Genomic DNA, 25,006 nt, shown 5'->3' with positions numbered 1-25,006 from the left:
GAGCCTGGAGCCTGCTTCACATTCTGTGTCTCCCTCTCTCTCTGCCCCTCCCCTGCTCATGCTCTGTCTCTGTCTCTCAAAAATAAGTAAACATTGAAAAGAAATTTTTTTAAGAGGCAGCTTCTTGATCTCTCATATGATAATCCGGTTAAGTACTGGATCTGGGGCTGGTTCGGTGGCTCTTATGTCAGGGAGCCAGGCTCCTTCTGTTTTCCTGCTCTACCACCCTGGGGTGTAGCCCTCATCCAGACGAGGCCTTTGTACCGTTGAAATCTTCATTTCCTCCACAGTGTGGCGCCAGACCGCTCTCTGCCGCTGCCCTGGAAACACACGCAGCCTAAGCACCATTCCTGCCTCTGCTCTGGGCCTCGGGACTTTTCTTCTTCTTGAATGAGTGTGCTCCCGCCCCCCAGCTGGTGCTCCACGCCATCCCCCAGGTCTCAACAACATACCCCCACCAGGACCACAGGAGCCAGAGCTGGTCGTGCCTGGTGGTCCTCAGGACTGAGAGGCCCTGACCTCCGTGGGGGCAGGAGCCGGCCAGCATGACCAGTCGGGACTCCCAGGTTAAGAATCCAGTTGAGCCTCCTGGTCATCCTCAATCTGCTCTGCCCTTCGTCTCCCACCCCCAAATCCCTGCCGACCTCCAGCCCTGAAGAAGCCGGAGAACCTCTGCTTCCCCCACCTCCCCGTCCGCCTTGTCCTACTTCAGTCGTTTGGTGAGCATAAAAAGGCCTGTCAAAGTGGTCCCTCTGTTTGGGGGATGGGCTCAGGAGGGGTGGGCATGTGGGTTCGGAGGGTGACAGATTCTTTCTCCAAATGCTCGCCAGGCTCCTCCGAGCCCTCTTCTTGATTCGACCTTGCTTGGCCTGTGAAGGCGAACAAACACGGACGTGGTTGCTGGCAGCTCGTGGCCGCATCCCTAGTAGGACCCTAGCCTCCCTTAAAGTGCCTGCCTGCAAAACTCCTGGCTGTCTAAAGGATTGGCTGCTGAGTCCAGCCAATGCCTGAAGATCGGGCCCCTGTCTCCCAGCTTCTGTGAGAGGGCAGGAGCTTAACTTTGAGAAGTGTCAGCAAAGCCAGATGGGTCTCATATGGGCCAGCGTCCCTTCCTGCTTTTTGTCATCTTTCACTTCTGATTATAGAGCCCCCCACTCATTCCCTTCCCTAGTCCCTCATTCTCCCTGTGAAATACCCCATCACCTCTGTAATAATCCCAGTCGGGTGCCTGCTCACGATGAACCCTTTCCCCTACGGCACTGCAATACTATGTTACTGACTGAAATCTGTCTGGATTACTTTAAGTAGTGTCTGCTTTTGTTTGTTTTCATCAGGGGAGGTGTGCAGGATCAGCCTTTTAATTTTTTTATTTTTAATATTTATTTTTGAGAGAGAGGCAGGGTGCAAGCAGGGGGGTGGGGGAGGGGCAGAGAGCGAGGAAGACACAGACTCCAAAGCGGGCTCCAGGCTCCGCGCTGTCAGCACAGAGCCCGACATGGGGCTCAAACCCAAGAACCGTGAGATCATGACCTGAGCCGAAGTCGGTCGCTCAACTGACTGAACCACCCAGGTGCCCCAACAGCCTTTGAAATTAAATTATTTTCGGGATCAGCTTTTTAAGTAAGCATCCCAGGGATGTTTGCGTGTAGAGGTCCAAAGGCTGTATTTTGAGAAATCATGTTTCCCTGTGGAGATCTTTTCTCTGGCAGCCCTTTTGAATGGGGGCTGTTTTCTCAGATACTGCATTGCCAATAGTCCATCCAGCTTTAATTCCAGTGAGAACGTTCCAGAGATGAAACTAAGAATCAACGCCAGGCGCTTCTCCAGTCACCTCTGGGGTTGAGTGTATGTCGTCAGCATCTAGCGCCTCACCTGCTGCCCAGCTAGAATGACACCTTTCAGGGTTTCTGACTTAGGAACACGACCACCAGGTTACTCCACGTGGACACCACCCCCCTTTTACAAAGCCTTTGAACACCCCCCCATCAGGAGGGGTTTGCTGGATGATGTTGGTTGGCTCTTGACACCCATTTCTAGCCCCTTCTTTGCAGGTCCTGGAAACCCATGAACCATCGTTCACAGATTCCCTCGACAGCAGAATTGTGCCAATAAAGCGTACCTGTGTGAAATTTGGAAGGCGGAGGTGGAAGGAGGTGGAAGCCATGCTTTTCTCCTCTGTAGCAGCAGACATGCGGGCCGAATGTTGGAGTCCATACTCCCCACCAGTCAGGCTTGGGGCCATGGGGCTGTAGTGACCCCGGCAGTGGCTTCCCGAAGTTTCCTGACCGAGTGGCAGCAGCAGCTTTGAATCTATGGAGAGCAACTGTGGTAAAGTAACCTGAGAGCTAGTGGTGCGATTCCCCCCTGGCCCTGACCTTCACCACCGCGAGCCCCACCAGTGGTGAGCACCAATTGCTTGTATGACCTTTGTGTGTGTGTGTGTGTTTGAAATATCTAGAATGGTTTGTTTTCCTGGCTATGGTAGTTTTAAAATATGTTCACAAAACTGAGGGTTGATGTGTGGGTGGGAGGGAGGGGAGGGTTGGGGATGGGTATTGCGCCTGGGTGGCTCAGTTGGTTGAGCGTCTGACTTTGGCTCAGGTCATGGTCTCACCATTCATGGCTTCGGGCCCCGCATTGGGCTCTGTGCTGACAGCTCAGAGCCTGGAGCCTGCTTCAGATTCTGTGTCTCCCTCTCTCTCTTGTTCTCTCTTCAAAATAAACATTAAAAAAGATGTTTTTTGAGGAATAAATGTTTATTGTTGTTTTTAAAAAATTTTTTTAAATGTTTATTTTGGAGAGAGAAAGAGACAGAGACATAGAGTGCGAGTGGAGGGGTGGCAGAGAGGGTCATAATCTCGTGGTTGGTTCATGGGTTCGAGACCCGCATCGGGCTCTGTGCTGACAGCTCAGAGCCTGGAGCCTGCTTCATATTCTGTGTCTCCCTCTCTCTCTGCCCGCATGCTCTGTCTCTCTCTCTCCCTCTCTCTCAAAAATAAACATTAAAAAAATTAAAAGAAATACGGCAAGGTAGCATTTGAGACTGATAAGTATTGTGCAAATTTGAGGTCGTGTTATAGAAACAACATTTTCTAAGCTTCACTTTATGAACCACATTTGAGCTAATGGAAATATTCCAAAATAGGAGAATGGAGTTGCCTGGAATCCCGGCCCACACTTCGGGAAGCCCAACTATGCACAGATGGGTCTTCTTGGTTTCTCGTCAGCTCTGTCTCTGTGTCCACCTCTCTTCTTCAAAAAGTCACCACCGGCCCCCGCTCCACCCAGCTCATGAAGGAGTTTGAGCTGGCATGAGGAGTTTCTGCCCTTGTGACCTAAGAGTGACTAAAGGGCCTAGTACAGCAGGTGCTCAACAAACAGTAGCGGCCACCATCTAGCGGCCACCATCCTCATCGTTATAATTATTGATTCTTTGATGGTAACCATGGCTTAGACGTCTCTGTACCCCTGCACCCTGCAGCAGGGCAGTATAACCGTCAGCAGGCTTTGGAGTTAACAGGCCTGGATTAAACCCCTACCTGGCAGTTTTGGATTTGCGGCCTTGGGCACCTGAACAGGGTACCTACATCCTTTAAGCCCTGTCCCCTTATCTGCCAGATGGGGATAATAAAGTATGTTTTCACGGACTGTTGGGCTAAATTAAGACTGCAAAACACCCAACCCAGGCCTTGACACCAAGTAAGCAAATAGTAAACTAGGTGCTGCTGCCGCTTCCGATTACTGTTACTCTCTAGTCTTGTGCTTTCAACACAGTTATTTGTTGGCTCACTGAAGTCACCACACAGAGACAGACACTTGGTGGCCGTTCTCACTAAAACGCTGGGGGAACGGGAGCAGGCACCAGGAGAACAGGTGTCCTTGCCCAGCAGCAGCAAACTAATAAAGCCGAAGAGGCACTGATGGGCCAATCACCCCGCTTGGAACCGTTCCTACCAACCCTGCCAAACCTGCTGGGCTGTGCCCCAGTCCTACTGTCCCCTCGGGGGACTCTGTTGGTGGCCAGCGGTTGGTGCCATATTCCATCACCTATCGCTAAGCCACCAGCATTTATTTGGGGGCATTTAAAGAGATTGTCAGGGGCGCCTGGGCGGCTCAGTCGGTTAAGCATCCGACTCTTGACTTCAGCTCAGGCTGTGATCTCACGGTCGTAAGATCGAGTCCCTCGCATCGGGTTCCACACTGAGCACACAGCCCGCTTGGGACTCTTTCTCTCCCTCTCTCTCTGCCCCTCCCCCCTTGCTCTCTTTCAAAATAAACAGACATTAAGAAAAGAGATTATCAAACCTTGTTAATTCAGGATTTCTTTTATTCACTACTGTATTTTGACTCTGACGTCCTTTTTCTAAAACCTGTCATTCATGTACTCAGAAAGCATAGATGACTTCATTATTTTTAATGTTTATCTATTTTTGAGAGACAGTGTGTGAGCTGGGGGGAGGGACAGAGAGAAAGGGAGACAGAGGATCTGAAGTGGGCTCTGTGCTGACAGCAGAGAGCCCAATGCAGGGCTCAAACTCCCACACCATGAGGTCATGACCTGAGCCAAAGTCGGATGCTCACTGGACTGAGCCACCCAGGCACCCCGACTCCTCCCAACATCCTAAATGTGACTGGTTAACGCCCTCCTCTGCAGAAGTGGAGGGATGTTTGCGTCTTCTGCACGTTGTGCTGCATTATCTCTTGGAATCGTGCAGCCCTGATCTGAGCTGGGTAGGAAAGCAGTGGTAGGTGTGGTGCTGGGCTGAACTGGAGAGAGCCCAGCCGCACGCATCCGACCCTCAGTGGGGTCAGCAGAGGCTAGTGGGGTACAGGTGAACAGTAAGTGCCCCCACCAATAAGTTTTCTGAAATAAAGGCCTGAGCAGGGCAGTCCTGGGTAATTGCTGCTCTCACACATTCTTTACTCTAACCCTCCAGCATCTCCCTGCTAGCTCTCTGAGGGTGGGGACTTTTTTTTTTTTTTTTTTAAAGAAAACAAACAAAAAAACCCAATGGGAATTATCTACTAGCTTGTAAGGTTGAGGAACACCCTACTTCCAACTACACATTTTGTGTCTGAGTTTGAGCTCTTGGGAAGAAAGACAGGCCTCAGCCCTACAGTGGAGGTCGGCTCAGCGATCCAAATATTCTGGCAACCCCAAAGACCTCACAGAGGGGCCAGAGAGAGATGATCCTCTATGGGCAGGGGGTCAAGCGCGTTGTGAATAACTGGTATTTGGTGAGCCAGGGGAGAGAGCACCAGAATAGGCTGTTAATTAACTTAATAGTCTAAGCCCCTTGAAGATACGTTTTCCAGTTTCCAGAGACTGACCGTATCAGGGAAATGACGGAAAGACGCCCCGTTCACCCTACTTTGCCCATACTGTGTCTTGTGGAAATACTGGCTACCACGAGGGACTCTGGCTTCAGTCCTGCTTCTCTCGCCTGTGGCCCCTGTTGTCTGTAGATAAATATTTAACCGTTTACGTTTTAATTCCTTACCACGTGGCTAGAATTGGTTATGGATTTATACATTTTAATATGAGAAAAACAAGTATTTTATAAGCAATGCTGAGAAGCCAGTATCGGAAAGTAAACTTTGTAGGTGGCCTGAGGCAGGACGGCGTTCACTCTGTGGCAATCTCACATGCTGTCTCACTCTCGTCACCCAGCTCTTCAGTAGTGGAATCTGTGGTCCGAGTCTTCTCTGCTGTGGCTTTGCCAGCCTCCCTGGGAAAAGGAGAAGAATGCCAAGGCTTTGACTCTCGAAAGGAACAATTCAACTCTTCATAATTTCCTCGTTTTAGAGAAAATCTTCCCCAATCACGTACCCTAGTTCCATCTTGAAAATCTCATCTTCATCAGAAGAATCCTTGTCGTGTAGCTTCTGTGCCATGTTTTTCTTGCGTGTGGCATTGAGGGGTCTGTACATGTCCCTAAGCCAAAGTGGCCGCCTTCTCCAGAAAAAGCCCTCCTAGAAAACAGAAAGGACAACGTTAGGTCTGTTTCCCCTGCCTTCTCCAGCCACGGTACTTTATCCTCCTCAGATTTACCTGATTGTCACTTTCCTCTGAGCATCTCTTACGCAGCAGAGATCCAAAGAAGCCCCTTGAAGGAAACACACACACACAGACAATTAGTGATTCGTACCATTTTCCATGCCTCTCACAATGTATTTCTCCAGTCTTATTAGCAAGCAAAATCAACACAGACCTGGGATCTCAGAAATAATTCCATACATGCTGGGCTTTCAGAATTTTCCTGTGTCTGTCCATAATGGCCCCACAGTGTCCCTGGGAGACCTTTGTATGTAACTTGACATGAAGTATAGGCAGGATTTTCACCCTGCTCACCTTCTGGCCCTTGGCCAAGTGCCCTTGTGCAGTCAACAAACTGGGTGACCACACGGCAGAAGCACCTAACTCTCTCCAGAAGCATTTTACATCAGTCCCCGCCAGGCTTAGCCTCACAGGCATCATTTGCTGGCGGGTGGGGAGGTGTTTCTATTTTCCTAGCTGCTTTACCTTACAAGATGAATCGCACCGAGTGAATGCCTGAGTCCAACCAGCAGTTATCTAGCTCACTGACTTTCACACTGCAGGCAGATGAGTGAGTGAGTCGTGAAATCACCTGAAAACACACGGCTAGCGCTAAAACACAAAATACTCTTTTTGAATACAAACGGAATAGGGGGTACCTGGGTGGCTCAGTCAGGTGAGCAGCCCAAGTCTCGATTTTGCCTCAAGTGATGATCTCACAGATTGTGACATCGAGCCCTGTGTCTGGCTCTGTGCTGATAGTGTAGAACCTGCTTGGGATTCTCTCTCTCTCTCTCTCTCTCTCTCTCTCTGCTCCACCCTCCCCCCCAAATAAATAATAAACTTAAAAAAAACAGAACAGAAAGAATCAGAGTGTATGGTAAGTTTGTTTTAGAAGGTACTTATGTCTATACGGTATGTGTGCACTGAGTTGTGACATAAAATGCAGTTCACAGCCCAAGAACAGTGTAGTCAGAGACGTGCCCAACTGGAAAGGAACCATCTTCTTTCTGGTTCTAGTGGTACTAGTGATACAACCGTCCGGCAAGATATCTTCCTTTTCTCCTTCTCCATCTCATTATTATAAAAGGAAGAGATAAATGATTATCTAAGGTCTCTCCCAGTTCAAATTCTATTGGGTCTGGATAAAGGGAATGGAGAGCGGGGCCTCGAAAACCAGAAGGAGGAAGAAGGAAGTTTTCCCCCTACTTTACGGGAGGGACTCATGTATTCTACCTTCCATCATGCTTGAAGACTAGCCCCTTCACCCCACGACTTTTGGCCCTCCCTATCCCTTCTCCAGAGCCTCTGAGAAGGTCTGTGGCCAGGCCTGATGCCCACCGCCAGCGGGAACGGGTCTGAACATTTCCACCCCCGTCCCCCCACGATCTTTCTTTAAAGGTCTAGTGAGCAGGTGCTCTGTGCCAGTCCCATTCTAACTCGGGTTTGGCTGGGCAGCTAACTTTGCTGGATCCAGGCAAAGCATTAGGCCAAATATGTATTCTTTCTGCCTTTGGTGATTTCCTGGCTGTAAAACGAGGGGATTGAAATAGATGAGTTTGAAAATCTAGTTCTAAAATTCTACTTTAACGACTGCCAGACTAATATTTACCTTGAGCTTCCTTCTTTACCTTCCTTGGCTGCTGTTCTATGAGAATAAATCTGTTTTGGAAGAAAACATGATCACAGTTACCCATCACAATAACCACTCCCTCCACATCTTTATTCATTCCTTTGCATTTTAGGTCTTATCTACCCAGTGAGATGATAACTTTTCCTAGGACAGGAATTTGTTGAATAGTCCTTTGACTCTTCAATAACACCTAACTCGCGTGCAGCTGGTAATACATTTTACTGACTGCCTCAGATAACATTCAACAGGTAATTCCTAATAAAAATTCTTGGGAGGAGGAAAAGAAAAGTGTCTACCAGAAACCTAAACAGCAGCACTGTTTTAAAATCAAGGACAAGAGTAGGATGTCTGTTATCACTGCTGCTATTCATTGGTGTTGAGGAGGTCCTAACTGATGCACTGGGGAAAAATGGAGTCGTGGAAAGGAAGAACTAAGACATATTTGCATATGAAATTACAGACAAACTAAAAGGCCCAAGAGAATCAACTAAAATTTTGTTGGAAGAAACATGAGAATTCAGCAAGATGGCTAGATATATATAAAATCAAGAGATCAACATGTAAACCTCAATGACTTTCCTATGTTCCATAAATAATTAATCAAAAGACGGAAGAATTATCCCATTTACAATTATCAATAAAAAGGCATAAAGTACCTAGGAATAAACTTAGCAAAGAATGGGTAAGACCTATGAGATGAAAACACTAAAGCTCTTCTGAAGGACATTAAGAAGAAACGAATACGTGATGTGAGACACTATTTTCCGAGAATAGTGTAAAGATGTCAGTTCCCTTCAAATTAACCTACAAATTCGGGGCAATCCCATTCAAATCCCAAGACAGTTTTTCAAACAAAAACTGGCCAGCTGACATTTGGTAGAGAAAATGTGCAAGCATAGCTACAAAATGGATGAAGAAGAAGATCACAGAGCAGACGTTAAAATACGTTCTTACAGAGCAACTGCAGTTAAGTATGTAGCGTGATACTGATACAGGAAAAGAAAACCAGGTTGATAGAATAGAGTCCAGATAACACTAGTATTTTGGATCCATGAAGAAAGAATGAACCATTCAATAAAAGATTTTAAAGTAACTGGATCTTTATGCAAGGGAAAAAAGTTAGATCCCCTACCTCGACTGTACCAAAACACCAGACAGATTCCATACAGATTAAAAATAAATAAATCACAACAAATATTATAAGAGTACAGAAGAAAATATCAGAGACTATTTTTATACCATGAGGCGAAAAGGCCTTGTTAACGAGGCCCATGTCCCATAAGCCATGAGGCAGATATGGTGACGGACTGTCCACACCCCCTGTTCATCATAGTCCTTGCCCCCTTGATCCCCTGGATTGTTTGTCCTCTTCCTGTTGATTTATAAAACTCTCTTCATATGAAATATATTAATCCTTTCAAGGGCTTTCACTGAATTTCAATGTTTCAAATATTTGTCAGTGTTTTTATCGTGAAGGAGACAGAACAGTGGGATAGGAGCACAGGCTGACTGCAGGCACAGCTGGGTTCTGCTTTGGGTTTTGCCACAGGGGCCTTAAGCTGATCCCCTTCTATGTAGGAAAGAAGGATGGTGATATCATCCTCACAGGACTGTGGGGATTAAATCAGATGTCTGGTTTATTCCAAGCAGAAATCAGACAAGACGATCAAATCTATCAAATGTTTCTGCATGTGGTATCAGGTCACAAAGCTTTTTCTCACCACAAGATTATAAAAGTATTGATTCTGTTTTCTTCTAGCACTTTGATGGGTTCCTGTTTCTCTTTTTTTACATGTACTGAAATATGTTTTTTTAAGGTGAGAAATAGGGATCTGTTGTTATTTTCCTCCCAAATAATTAAGCAGTTGTTCTATTACCATTTATTTATTTTCTTCCACTGATTTGAATACTAAAAGGTAACATTTCAATGTTTATTTATTTATTTTTGAGAGCGACAGAGAGAGAGAGTAAGAGTGAGAGAGGGGCAAAGAGAGAGAGACACACACACAGAATCCAGAGCAGGCTCCAGGTTCTGAGCTGTCAGCACAGAGCCCAACACAGGGCTCGAACTCCTGAACCATGAAATTATGACCTGAGCCAAAGTAGGACGCTTAACCAACTGAGCCACCCAGGCGCCTCTAAAAGGTAACATTTTAAAAGTCCTAGTCACCCACGGATCTGTCTATTGCTGGACTCTGTAGGCTACTTCACATAAATATTACGTTGCATTATTCCTCATTGTGAAATTGACACAATGCCTCATCTCTTCCTTTGAACATCATTATTGTCCACTACAGGAAAAAAACTGCATGGTCTCTGACCTCAAAAAGTGTATCATCTAAGTAGGGAGAGGAAATAATGAAACCACATAAAAAAATATAAACACAAGGTTAAACCACATAGGAATTTAAAACAGCAATAGGAGTTTATAGAACTTCCCAAAAGCAAAAGGCTGCAGGCCACCTCAAGATGCAGAGTACTGACTGGACAATGGCCAATGATTTCTCTTCCCAGAGGTCATGGTAAGTTGACCCCACGCTAGTTCCTAGGCTCTTAGGCTGAGAAATCAGACTCTGATCTCATCAAGAGAGAACGCACTTCTTTCTGCATGGAGGCAATATCACCTTACCAATGTCACAGGATTGATCAAAATCAGAATGTCAGGTCATGACTTGACAATAAGGAAAACATCCATTCCACCCATTCCACAGATAGGGCATCTGTGTCCACATGATTGGGACTCCTGTCTCCTGTGGAGACAGGCCTCTGTGGCACACTGAAGTATAATCAGAAGGCTATTTGGTGAGAAGAGAAGTGGAAGAAAAGTAATTAGCTGAATCCAGTGTTTCATGGAAAGGACGGAGGTAGCTAGATCCATCCATCTGCCCCGCGGGCACAGCCCGGCTGGTGGGCCTGACTCTCATCTGCTGCCTGAGGTGCCATCTCTACTCTTAGGCAAGGCTAGGTGGGCACTGCCCATGTTGGTCTCTTCCTCACCATTTCTATGCTTTTACTACTGACCAACCCTCCAGAAGACAGACATGTTTCTCCTTAGCAGTTAATACATCCAGTCAGGTTTTACTCAAGTCTGATAGACCAGGAAGCCTTACATATCTCTGCTCTGATCCATGACCCTGATATTTCTCTCTTGAGGAGCTGCCTTTTAACAAACTGTTTAGCATATTTTTGTTATCAGGGGAGGGGAATGCGTCACTGCAGACCCTAAGAAATGGTGACAATCTCACAGAAGGACTAGGTCCAGGAGTATTACAGTATTCGGGGAAGGCTTTGTGAAGAAAGATGAACTCGAGTTGGCTTTTGAAGGCTCACGGGACTTCCACCAGCAGAGTGAAATAAAGGAATTTCAAGTGGGCAAAGTCACCAACAAAAGTAGGAATGGGCATGGTCTGACTAGGGGATGGTGAGGGGCTGCTTTGGCTGAAATGGAGGGTTGCCATGACAGATGGCAATATAGATATAGATATAGATATATATAGATAGATAGATATAGATATAGATATATAATAAGCATATGTATATTTGAATAAATATATTGAATATATATTCAATTCATACATAATTGAATAAAAGGTAAACAGGCAAGCTCCAGGAATAGGCAACTGTAATTATGACACGCTCTGAGTAGCCTGATGCAGGATTTTAGCTGCAGGGTTTTAACTGAACCTGTTTACACAATGCCTTGCGAAGTGGAGGAGAGAGCTGTAGGCACATCTAATTAATCAACAAGATGACACTTTTATCTCTAAGCCATGCCCTTTCTTCCAAGATGACTGATAGCTCCATGAGGGTGAAGACTATTTCTCTCTCATCATTTTAGCCAACGAGGAAAGAAATCAGTGGTAGTAGGAGGATGACTGGTGAGTGCATCGAATCGACATCATTTTTTTGAGTTGAAGAAATTTTACTATCATGTCAACTGTGGCCTTCTTAGACCTAATGTCTCAGAACAAGCTAATGGCTTGTTATCTTGGTTACAATCCACAGATGTCTCCCGGCAGTGGGGTTCCTTTTAAAATCCCTGGAATATACTTTGCAATAAAAGGACAAAGCATATCTCAGTCCTCCAGACTGAAGAGGGATATCACGTCGTGATAGGTGGGAAAGTGGCTTTGATTTTCAGTTTGTGGGTTCTGAATCTACTGTAAAGAAGGAATATAGTCTGGGAATCTGAATTAATTGTTGTCCTTACCTCAATGAGACAGAACACTATGATCAAAATCATCACTACTACAGTCACAGATATTGCCAAGATGAGTTTGTTGTTATAGCCATAGCCTGGAACTTCTTTTGTGAGCTAAAAAAAAGGGAAAGAACAATTTTTTTAGAAAACAGAGATAGGATGAAAGTTAACTATTCTTTAACGACTCTAAAACCCCATTCTTTCCGATGAATCGCTTATAGGTTCTTAAGGAATATACCAAATCTAATGTGATATGTAATCTTAATCATTAGCATTTTCTTCAAGACTTGATGTATCTTGTATGTTAGGTCCTCTTTTTGTCTCCTCTGGGAACAGCGGCACTGTTTCCTAAATGAGCAAAGTGGCAGATCACTGCCTTAGCCAAAATTATGTGGCCAAGACAAGACCCGGACTAGGAGCCCCCGGTCCTTGTGCTTGGGTCCATGTCCTAAACCACCTAAATGTCGAGACCCCACATTTGGGGATTTATCCTCACCTCCCTTGACTCCTGCTCTCTCTGTTCACTCTGGACTTCTGTGCTCTCATTGATATAATTCTCATTTTTCCATTGGTCCGTATCCCACTCTGCCTTGGACACCTTTACTTCTTGCTGCTCGCTGAGAAGCTTCATCAGGAGGCCTGTTCTGGAGATGAGCTTGGCACAGGCCAGCTGCACCTGGGTCTCAGAGCAGTCCATTTTCAAAGTCCGGATAACATGAGAAATGAGCCTTCTCACATCATTGCTGGGGATGAGGGACTGTAGCTGCTGGTTTAACTGAATTTCAAACAGATCACCCGAGGACGAGAGCTTTGACACAGTGAAGCCTGTGGCTTTTGGGGGCAAGCCAGTGCCCGCATTGTGGTATTCCCGTTGTGTATCATTGGTTTGTTTAACGGTCGGCATAGAGTTGTCTGCAGTAACAGTAGAATTAGCAGTGGAAAGATTCTTACGGTCTGTGAATTCAGGGAGGGTTTGTTCTGGCATAGTAGTGTTTCCTGTAGAAATATTTTCTTCAGAAACATTTTGAGCAGTAGTGTTCTCTACAGTAGTGTTTTCTCTGTAAGTTCCTGAAGGAGCAAATAATTCTGGAAAAGGATTTTTCTGAGGACTCAGTTCTCCCGGAGATGAAAAATCCTCTCGTGAAGGGGAATTTATGAGGCTCCTGACTGCAGAGGATGGAGGCCTCTTTGCAAGCAGCTGTCTATTACTGAGTGAACTTTCCTTTCTGGACTTTCGATTCAGTTTGGCCTTGGGTGTTCTGTGGACCACACGGGAGCGACTTTTATGAAAGCGGTGTGTCTTTCTGGGGAGTGAGGCTGGTCTGAAAGCCTTCATATTTCTAACTCTAGCATTTGCAACTTCTAAAAGAAAAATGGTGTATGTTAAGTCTTTTGATTCTTTTTTCACGTCAGGTGGGGATTTTGGAGCGGGGGTGGCAGAAGGCCTGCCCAAAGAGTATTGCTTCAGGAAAGAAGAGACCGCTGCCTTGTGCTCATCTACAAACGAAGGCTCTGTACTGAAGGAGCTTCCCACTAATTTGCTGGGCCTGTGCGCCACGGGAAGCTCCCCTGGGGATGGTCTCCTGAGCCTTCTTTCCTTGGGAGCGGCGGTGGCAGAAGGCCTGTCCAAAAAGTATTGCTTCATGAGAGAAGAGACCGCTGCCTTGTGCTCATCTATGAACGAAGGCTCTGTATTGAAGGAGCTTCCCACTAATTTGCTGGGCCTGTGCACCACGGGAAGCTCCCCTGGGGATGGTCTCCTGAGCCTTCTTTCCTTGGGAGCGGGGGTGGCAGAAGGCCTGTCCAAAAAGTATTGCTTCATGAGAGAAGAGACCGCTGCCTTGTGCTCATCTATGAACGAAGGCTCTGTATTGAAGGAGCTTCCCACTGATTTGCTGGGCCTGTGCGCCACGTGAAGCTCCCCTGGGGATGGTGTCCTGAGCCTTCTTTCCTTGGCCATGTTCTCCACAGATGGCTGGGCGCTCTGTTTCCTCTGGATGTTCTGACGTCTCAGTTCTTTTAAGTGCCTTTTCCGTATGCCCTTTGGGCCCTTGATGACCTTTTTCACTCTCAGGAACTTTTTCCCCACACTCTCAACCTCGTCTAGGCTCTTCTCCTGCGGTTGGGCAGTTTCCAATTTCTTTGGAAAGATTTGACGTTTAAACTTGGGACCTAAAAGGCTGGAATGTATAAGCATGGCCATTTTTTCTTTCTTTTTCACGTCATCAACTTTTTCCTGAGTTTCTGCATCTAACAAATTTTCCAGAAAGTAGAGTTTTCTCAGTTTATTCTTGTAAGTTGAATTGTTGGATCCAGGTTTAAGAGAAGGGTCCCCTGTGTCGTTCATCGAGTGACCCACGGGCTTGTCTCCCTCTTGCACATTTGAAAACAGAAGTTTAATGAACGGTAACAGCGTCGATTCTACGTCTTCTAGATTGCCCTCCGAGAAATAAGGCAATATGTAATTCAGTGCACTAATGACATCACTTTCGTCATTGAAGTCTAGCTGCTCGTTCATAAAGGCTGACAAACTGACACGATCTATGTCTGAGGACGCCTTCTCTGGCTCAATAGTCAGCTCCGTGCTGGCGCTCTTCTTTCGAGCTGTCAATACCTTCATGAATGATCCTTCTGCCTTCCTTAGGTATACTTCCTGATCTGTCGAAGAAGAAGAAGAGATGAGTTTTGATAATGAAAGACTGACAGCACAGCTCTTTGTCAATGCACAGTCATACGTCCCAGTCAAGCAAATTAAGAATCAGCAAATACTCGAGCGCCATTTAGAGAGGAGACGAACTCAGACTTGGACCCACGATTGGCAACAACAAAAGGACAAAAAGATGTGTTTTGAAAAAGTAGCTATTTCCTCAGAACATTCCACAGTGTGAATAAGTATATTTAGAGTTATTCCATTGGTCCCTAAGGGCCGATTGCCCAGGCCTCAAGAAAAGCCAAGGCCGGAAGATACTCGGCTAAACTGTGTGCAGCTCTAGTGCGACTCCTGGCATTCACATAGCCCACCCTGTCCTGCTTCGGGGGCAGAGGGAGCGCGAGTCTTCCTCCTTCTACGTCTTCAGTGGGCTTGAGTTCTTGCTACCATCACATATGCCCGGGACAACACCCGTCACCAGCAGGTCCTCATCTGGACACGCCCTCTCCGCCCACCCACCAATTCTTTTGCTTGGTCCCTGCTCCCATATATCGCACCTCCCGTAACATAAGCTCTAGACAGAAAAAACTAAACACAAGACCCGCTAAGTCCACCCTGGTTCTTTGCTTAAATTTGGGCAGAGATGTGGGGTATAGGTTAAGAGATTTTCCAGCTATGAGAGAGATGCCACTGTGGGGCGTTCAAAAAAATCAACGGAATGATACTTGAGGTTTTAAAATGCAGAAGGGATAAAGAAACTTTGGTCAAATGCCTACTTTGCTTTCATTTCCTTTCATTTCCAGATTTCTAGCTTTACTGAGAGAACCATCCAGAGCTTCCAACTACATGAAGGTCAAGCGTACAGCTTGTGTACACTGAACAGCACTGTGCAGCTGGGTTTTTCCAGAAGAATTAAAAGTATTTTTAGTGGTGCTGGTGAGAGTCGGAGGAGGAGGTGATAAAGGTCACGAGAGAGGAGGAGCAGTGGGCTGGCGGAGCGCCCAAAACAGGAGAGGAGACTCGAGTGCTAGGCTAAGGCACCTCTGATCTCATTTTTCCTCGCCTGTCAAAGGAGATAAAAAAAAAAAAAAGCCTATTCTGCCCACCTCTAAGGGAGACGGGAGTAAGATAATTGGTAAAACATTGTTTTGGAAAATAAGCAACACCACTTATAGAAGTAGCAAAGTGTAATTTATGCTGTGCCCTAGACCATTGACAGGGACCCATATTCAAGCTATCCAGGTGCAAAAGCACATTTTGGAAGTCACCAAGTTAGTGCCAATGAAACCTAAGAACAGAAAAATACCTAAAAGCACCCGAGTTTTGGATAGAAAAGCTTAAGATTCAGAACAAGAGTTGGACAGCCCAAGGATAGAAGAGCCCTCTCATCCGTTAGAACGGTTGGGTAGCAGCTTCTGGTTAGGGCACAGAAACACAGAGGCTCCAAATAAAACTTTTTCAGAAATCAGCATCACTTGTACTCTTACACACTTATAAAAACAACAAAATAAACAAAAAGGTATCTCCACCTGTCCTATAAGACAAAGGGCACCTGAGACCTAACGCACGTAAAATCAGCTTATAAGCTATGATGCACTATGTGAACAGGTTTTCATTTGGGGGTAGTTGACTTAATAATGTAACTGAGAATCTGACTTTTAACAAAGGAATAGTTCTTAGAAATTTAGGGATCTGAACTCTGAATGAGTAAAAATAATGCAATGACATCATTAGTTTAAAAATTTACCATTGTTAGGGTGCCTGGGTGGCCCAGTCAGTTAAGCATCCCTTTGGCTCAGGTCATGATATCACAGTTCAGCCCCGCATGGGGCTTGCTGCTGTCAGTGTAGAGCTTGCTTCGGATTCTCTGTCCCCCTCACTCACTCTCTGCCCCCTCCCAGCTCACGCACGTGAATGCTCTCTCTCTCAAAAATGAATAAACATTAAAAAAAATTATCATTGTTGATTAAAAATAAAAGTTAAACCACAAATAAAATAAAAATTTACAAATTTATCATCAGGCAATTAGGACTTACCACAACGTGTGCCATTTGTCAGACATGCACTGTCACAATGTAGCTTGACGGTCTTACAGACAACCTCAATAGTATTTTTAAATTGGCAGAGACAGCAGGCCATACGGCTAGGTAAAATCCTATAAATGGAAACACAGACAATTAAATTAGTGGTAAAGGAGTTACTCGAGTAGGTAGAAGAGGCGGGCCAAAGTCATCACAGGGCTGTGCAAAAAGGAATTCTTGAGGCACATGGCCTGGATGGTTGGGTAGGGACCAGTTGGCCAACTGCTGCTCTTGAATATTATAAATACACAGATAGAAGGACAGAGGTGCCCAACGGAAAGGTAAGGATGACATGGGGTATGGTACCCTTAGAATGAGATAGAGATTAGAACTGGGTGACACTGATCAGTAGTTTAATACACAGGTAACTCCTTCCAAGCCAAAAGTCTCACTTCGGGTTGAGAGCACACAGAAAGAGGGTAGACTTCTAAGAGTTTGAATAAATCTGAAATATGGCCCATACTGAGGATAAAAAGCAATCAACTTTGGCTCAGGTCATAATCTCGTGGTTCATGGGTTTGAGCCCCACATCAGGCTCTGTGCTGAGAGCTCGGAGCCTGGAACCTGCTTCAGATTTAACTTCCTCTCTCTCTACCCCTTCCCTGATCACTCTCTGTGTCTTAAAAATAAATAAATGTTAATTTTTTTTTTTTAAAAAGCAATCAATCAAAAACTAATCCATAATCTACACAAATGCTACAATTAGCAGACAAGGACATTTAAAAAAGTTATTATAACAGTATTTCATATATGGAAAAAACCCCATGCCTCTCCTTAACTCAATGAATTGTGCAACAACTTCAAGTGGCCTAATATATGTATACTTAGAGTCCACGAAGGAGAGGAGATATAAAAAAAATTTGAAAAACTAATAGCCCCCACATTTCCAAATAAGTAAACCCTATAAACTCACAAATCCAGCAAGGTCAATGAAATCTGAGCACAACATGGATTAAACTACATGTTTAGTTTAATCCATTAAACACGGATAAAACTACACCACGGCACATGATAATCAAACTGGTCAAAGCCAGTGATAAAGAGCAAATCTTAAAAGCAGCCAAAGGAACAAAACCACACATGACACACAGAGCAACAAAGATATAACAATGACAACATATTTCTTGTTGGAAATAATGTAAGCCAGAACTCGGTGGGGCAACATCTTTCAGGCAGTGAAAAGGAGAGGGGGACCAAATAGCCATCAAGCTAGAATTCTATACCCAAATCTTTCAAAAATAAAAGCAAGATAGACTATCTGAGACATACAAGAGCTGGAAGAATTCATCATTAGCAGGCTTACACTGTAGAAATGCCAAAGGAAGTATTTTTTTAAATGTTTATTTGAGAGACAGAGAGAGAGGGCACGTGCAGTATGCGTGTGCAAGGGGGAAAGAGCACTGAGGAGACAGAGAATCCCAAGCAAAGCCCAACGCGGGACTTGAGCTCACAAACTGTGAGATTATGACCTGAGCCAAAATCAAGAGTTGGATGCTTAACTGACTGAGCCACCCAGGTGCCCCTAAAGAAAGTATTTTTAAGCAGAAGGAAAAGGATAGCAGACGGAAATGTGGATCCACACAAAGGAATGAAGAACATTAGAACTGGTAACTATATAGGTTATGATTTCACTTCACTATATGTATGTATATCATTTCACTATATGATTTCACTTATATGTAGAATCTCAGAAAAAAACAAACAAACAAGGGGTGCCTGGATGGGCTAAGTCAATGAAGCATCCTACTCTTGATTTCGGCTCAGGATCTCAGGGTCGTGAGATCGAGCCCTGTGTCAGGCTCAACGCTCAGCATGGATTAGATTAAGATTCTCTTAAGATATTCTCTCTCTCTCTCTCTCTCTCTCTCTCTCTCTCTCTCTCTCCTCTGCCCCTCTCCCCAACTTGTACACTCTGTCTCTAAAATTAAAAAAAAAAAACAAACACCAAAAACCATAAGATACCTAGGAATAAACCTAATCAAAGAGGTAAAAGATCTGTATGCTGAAAACAATAGAACGCTTATGAAAATAAATTGAAGAAGACAGAAAGAAATGGAAAAACATCCCATGCTCAAGGATTGGAAGAACAAATATTGTTAAAATGTCTATACTACTCAAAGCAAACTACACATTCAATTCAATCCCTATCAAACACCAGTATTTTTCACAGAGCGAGAACAAACAATTCTAAAAGTTGTATGGAACAAGAAAAGACCCCGAATTATAATGTTGGGAAAAAACAAACAAACAAAGCTGGAGGCATCATGATTCTGGACTTCAAACTGTATTACAAAGCTGGAATCATCAAGACAGTGTGGTACTGCACAAAAACAGACACATAGATCAATAGAATAGAATAGAGAACCGAGAAATGGAGCCACAAATATATGGTCAACTAATCTTCGATAAAGCAGAATATCCAATGGAAAAAAGATAGTCTTCGCAATAAATGGTGTTGGGAAAACTGGACCGTAACGTGCAGAAGAATGAAACTAAACCACTTTTTTACACCATACACAAAAATAAATTCAAAATGGATGAAAGACCTAAATGTGAGACGGGAAACCATCAAAATCCTAGAGGAGAACACAGGCAGAAACCTCTTTGAGCTCAGCTAAAGCAACTTCTTACTAGAGACACGTCTCCAGAGGCAAGGGAAACAAAAGTACAAATGAACTACTGAGGAGTGCCTGGGTGGCTTAGCGGGTTGAATGCCTGACTCTTGGTGTTGGCTCAGGTCGTGATCTCAGGGTCGTGGATTGAACCCCGCATCAGGATTCTCTCTCCACTTGAGATTCTCTCTCTCCCTCTCTCTCTGCTCCCCCCCATGTATACATGTATGTGTGTGTCCATGTTCTTAATTAATTAATTAATTAATTAATAGGGGCACCTGGGTGGCTCAGTTGGTTAAGTATCTGACTTGGCTCAGATCATGATCTTACAGTTCGTGAGTCTGAGCCCCGTGTCAGGCTCTGTGCTGACAGCTTGGAGCCTGGAGCCTGTTTCAGATGCTGTGTCTCCCTCTCTCTCTCTGCCCCTCCCCTGCTTGCACTCTGTCTCTCTCTCTCAAAAATAAACGTAAACAAACAAACAAACAAACATTTTTTTAAATGAATTATTGGGACCTCATCAAGATAAAAACCTTCTGGGGCACCTGGGTGTCTCAGTCGGTTAAGCTTCTGACTTCAGCTCAGGTCATAATCTCACGGTTTGTGAGTTCGAGTTCCGCATCGACTCTCTGTTGACAGTGCGGAGCCTGCTCAGATCCTCTGTCTCCCTCACTCTCTGCCCCTACCCCACTCTTGTGCTCTCTCTCTCAAAAACAAACATCCATTAAAAAAAGATAAAAAGCTGTACAGCAAAGGAAACAATCAACAAAATTAAAAGGCAACTGATGAAATGGGAGAACATATTTGCAAATGACATAATCTGATAAAGGGCTAGTATCCAAAATATATAAAGGACTCAACACCCAAAAAATCAAATACATAATCCAGTTAAGAAAAGGGCAGAAGACATGAATAGACGGTTTTTCAAAGAAGACATCCGGAAGGCTAACAGACACATGAAAAGATGCTCAATATCACTCATCATCAAGGAAATACAAATCAAAATCACAATGAGATACCACCTCACATGTGTCAGAATGGCTAAAATTAATAACTCAGGAAACAACAGATGTGGAGAAAGGGGAACCCTTCTGCACTGCTGGTGGGAATGCAAACTGCTGTAGCCACTCTGGAAAACAGTATGGAGGTTTTTAAAAAGTTAAGAATAGAACTACCCTACAACCCAGCAATTGTACTACTAGGCATTTAACCAAAGGGTACAAAAATGCTGATTTGAAGGGGCATGTGCACCCAATGTTTATAGCAGCACTATCAACAATAGCCAAAGTATGGAAAGAGCCCAAATGTCCATTGATGGATGAATGGATGAAAGATGCGGTATATATATACAATGGAGTATTACTTGGCAATCAAAAAGAATGAAATCTTGCCGTTTGCAACTACATGGATGGAACTGGAGGGTATTACGCTAAGTGAAATTAGTCAGTGAAAGACAAAAATCCTATCACTTCACTCATATGAGGACTTTAAGAGACAAAACAGATGAACATAGGGAAGGGAAACAAAAATAATATAAGAACAGGGAGGGGGACAAAACAGAAGAGACTCATAAATATGGAAAACAAACTGAGGGTTACTGGAGGGGTTGTGGGAGGGGGGATGGGCTAAATGGGTAAGGGGCACTAAGGACTCTACTCCTGAAATCATTGTTGCACTATATGCTAACTAATTTGGATGCAAATTTTAAAAAATAAAAAATAAAACAAGGTAAAAAATAAACAAAAAATAAACAAAAAACCAAATGAATGAATAAACAACAACAAAAAAGAGAAAACACTTGTAAATATGGAGAACAAACTGGGGATATGGACAAAATGAGTGAAAAGGGTTAAGAGGTACCAACTTGCAGTTATAAAATAAATAAGTCACCAGATGAAAAGTACAGCATAGGGAATATAGTCAATAATACTGTAATATACTTATTGTGGTGAGCATTTCATAATGTATATAATTGATCACTGTGTTGTGAGCATTTCATAATGTATATAAAAGATCACTGTGTTGTACACCTGAAACTAATTTAATATTACATGATCTATATATACTTCAATAAAAGAGATAATTGAGGGGCACCCAGGTGGCTCAGTCAGTTAAGCATCTGACTTCAGCTCAGGTCATGATCTCATAGTCTGTGATTTCAGGCCCCACATCAGGCTCTGTGTCTACAGCTCAGAGCCTGGAGCCTGCTTCAGATTCTGTGTCTCCCTCTCTCTCTGCCCCTCCCCCACTTGCACTCTGTCTCTCTCAAAAATACAAAAATAAAAAAAGATAACTGACTATTTAAACAAAAAAAATAATATGGTGTGCTAAAAGTAAAATGTATGAAAACAATAGCACAAAGGTCAGGAGGGGAACAATGGAAGTACACTATTTATTGTAAGGTTCTTATACTATTCATGAAATCATATAATATCATTTGAAGATAGACTGTGATAAGTTAAACATGAACACTACAAACCATTAAACAGCTACTAAAATAACAAAACCTGAGTTGTAACTATTTATCCCCCCACCAAAAAATAATAAAACGTACTAAATCAACCCAAGAGCAGGAAGAAGAAGAAAAAGAAAAAGAAAAGAAACAAAGAACAGATGGGATACATAGAAAAGAGTAGACAGTAGCTTTAAATGTAAGCATATAAATAATTACATTAAATATAAATGGTATAATCACCTAATTAAAAGATAGAGTTGTCATACTGGATAAAAAAGCAAAAGCCAACTATATGCTGTCTATAAGATTCATCTTCAATACAAAGATATAAGTAGGTTAAAAATATGGAAGAAATTATGCTTTGCTAACACTAATCAAACGAAACCTTGAGTGGCTATATTTACTATAGGACAAAGTCAATTTCAAAGCAAAGATATTACCAGGGATAAATGAGGTTATTCCATTGTGATAGAAATGTCAACTATTAGAAAAGACATAACTTAAAAATTTATGTATCTGATAATAGAACTTCCAAATATATTAAGGAGAATAGGAAAGAGAGACACATAAGCACTCAATTATAGTTGGAGATTTCAATATCCCTCTCTCAATAATTGACAGAAAAAATATATAGAAAATGAGTAATGATACATCAGACTTGAAAAATACTACCAACCTACTTGACCTAGTTGACATTTATAGAATACTCCACACCAAATCAGCAGACTACATATTTTCTTTCAAGTGGACACATAATATTTATCAAAATAGGCCATATTCTCATCTATTACCAGAATTCATTGGCTATAAAACAAGCCTCAATAAATTTAAAAGGATTTCAGTCATCCAACATATTGTTCTGTGACCACAATGGAATTAAATAACAAATTAACAGATCTGTAAAATCTCCAAATATTTAGAAACTAACCAACACACTCCTAAGTAACCCTATTGGTCAAATAAGTCAAAATGGATATTAGAAACTATTTTGTACCAACTGAAACTGAAAACACAACATGTCAACATGTGGGATGTTGCTCATATAGTATTCATCTTCCCCAGTGTCCACTTTTAAGAAACTAGAAAAAGAAAAGGAAATTCATCACTGAGTAAGGAGAGAAAATGGAATGATAAAGATCAAAGCAGAAATTTCTGAAAAGGAAAACAAAAATAGAGAAGTCACTGTAATGAAAAGGCACTTTTTAGAGAAGATAAGTAAAACTGATAAACTTCTGGCCAGATTTATCAAGAAAAGACAAGAGAAGACACAAATTATCAATATCAAAAATGAGAGGAATGACATCACTACAATTCTACAGATACTAAAAGGATAATAAGGGATTATTATAAAATACTTTATGTCAATAACTTCAAGATGAAATAGATTCCCTGAAAGACATGAACTACTCAAAAAAATAAAGTATGTAATTTAAGTAGCACTATTACAAAAATAAAATCTGTAGTTTAACACTTTCTCACAAAGAAAGCTTCAAGCCCACATGGCTTCACTGGTGAATTCTAGCAAACATTTAAGGAAAAAATAATGCCAATTCTGCACAAACTGTACTAGAGAATTGAAGAGAGGGGAATACTTCCCAACTCAATTTTAAGGCCAACATTCACCTTATGAAAAATAGATAAAGACATTAGAAGAAAGGATAGATAGAAGATCTCATATACTGCTGGCTGGAATGCAAAATGGTACATCCACTTTAGAAAACAGGTAAGCAGTTTCTTAAAAAGTTAAATATACACTCAGCATATGATGTAGCAATCCTGCCATTAGGTATTTTACCACCTGCCCCCCTCCCCCAATGAAAACATATGCTCACACGAAGACCTGCATGTAAGTGTTTTAAGCAACTTTATTCATAAAGGCCAAAAAGCTAGAAACAACTCAAATGCCCATTAACTGATGAATGCATAAACAAACTGGTATATCCTCACAACTGCAATACTACTCGGCAATAAAAAGGAAATGAACTACTGACATGTGCAAAAACATGGATGAGTCTCTGGGGTGCCTGGGTGGCTCAGTCAGATAAGTGACCGACTTTGGCTCAGGCCATGATCTCATGTTCCGCAGGTTCATGCCCTGTATTGGGCTCTGTGCTGACAGAGCCTGGAGCCTGCTTCGGGTTCTGTGTCTCTCTCTCTCTCTCTGCCCCTCTCCTGCTTATGCTCTCTGTTTCTCAAAAATAAATAAACGTTAAAAAAGTTAAAAAAAAACCAAACATGGATGAATCTCAAAAGGATTATGCTGAAAGGAACCAATCACAGAAGACTGCATACTGTATGATTTCATTTATTTATTTTTTTTAATGTTCATTTATTTTTGAGAGAGAGAGAGAGATGGAGTGCAAATGGGGAAGGGGTAGAGAGACAGGGAGACACAGAATCCGAAGCAGGCTCCAGGCTCTGAGCTGTCAGGACAGAGTCCGATGCAGGGCTTGAACTCACAGACCGCGAGATCATGACCTGAGCTGAAGTCGGACGCTTAACTGCCTGAGCCACCCAGGTGCCCCTTGTATGATTTCATTTATAAGACACTGTAGAAAAGGCAAAACTATAGGGACAAAAATTAGGTTGGTGGTTGCCAGGGCTGGTGGTGAGAAAAGGGGATTGGCTGCAAAGGCACATAGGGGCCTTTTGGGGTGACAGAAACGTTCTACGTCTCAAATGTGGTGGTGGTTACATAACTACACGTTTGTCAAAACTCATCAAACTGTATGCTTAAAAAGAGTAAATTTTATACCTCAATAAATCTGACTTAAGAAAACAATAAAACAAATCTAAGTAAACAACTAAGTGAAAATACACGTAAGAAAAATCAACTTACAGTGTTTCCAATTCAACGGTCATCATGAGGATGCTCTCAACTGTTGTAAGTGACACCTGTGTTGATCCCACGTCTCTGAAGGAGAAAGCCCAAACATGCGTGATTTGAACCCAAGGATAAAAATTCTGTACCTAAAAAGATACTTAGCAACATGTGATTACTTCAATTCTGGCTTCTTTGTCAAGTCAGCTCAAGAGTTTTCTTGCTATGGACAATAATTTCAGAAAGCTCCCAATGAAGACATTTTATGTGCATCATCAAATTAATCACCTTGGTGCTCAACAGTACAATCCTTTTTACTCTTATCCTCATTTTCATTCTCAATTGCATCCACCTCTCTTGATTAGTCTTTTTTTCTTTTAATATACACCTTACTCCACTTTCCACTTTGAGATAAATGGTATTTCTACCTACATCTACAAGTCCCATGTCTGTTATGTGTTCTTCAATACTACTCCTTCCTCTGCAGGCTATCTTGCCCACATACGTTTTTTCTTTGCT

The 25,006-nt window shown here is 43.1% G+C and overlaps 1 protein-coding gene across 1 annotated transcript; it reads right to left on the bottom strand.

Annotated features, from left to right (window-relative positions):
• Positions 1-5,859: 5,859 nt before the first annotated feature.
• Positions 5,860-24,577, bottom strand: LOC128774298 (leucine-rich repeat-containing protein 37A3-like). The gene is made up of 6 exons (XM_053893278.1): positions 24,506-24,577; positions 16,558-16,676; positions 12,368-14,529; positions 11,881-11,985; positions 6,053-6,107; positions 5,860-5,973 (listed from the first exon to the last, which is right to left on the bottom strand). Exons 1-5 carry the CDS (start codon positions 24,529-24,531, stop codon positions 6,081-6,083), a joined length of 2,439 nt encoding a protein of 812 aa, XP_053749253.1. The 5' UTR covers positions 24,532-24,577; the 3' UTR covers positions 5,860-5,973; positions 6,053-6,080.
• Between the last annotated feature and the right edge of the window lie 429 nt (positions 24,578-25,006).

Source organism: Panthera pardus, unplaced genomic scaffold (assembly GCF_024362965.1).
Source record: "Panthera pardus isolate Hobbes unplaced genomic scaffold, ASM2436296v1 HiC_scaffold_3, whole genome shotgun sequence".
In the NCBI taxonomy this organism is placed as follows: domain Eukaryota; kingdom Metazoa; phylum Chordata; class Mammalia; order Carnivora; family Felidae; genus Panthera; species Panthera pardus.
Note: the sequence above shows the minus strand (reverse complement) of the source record. Positions and strands in the feature narration are given on the sequence as shown.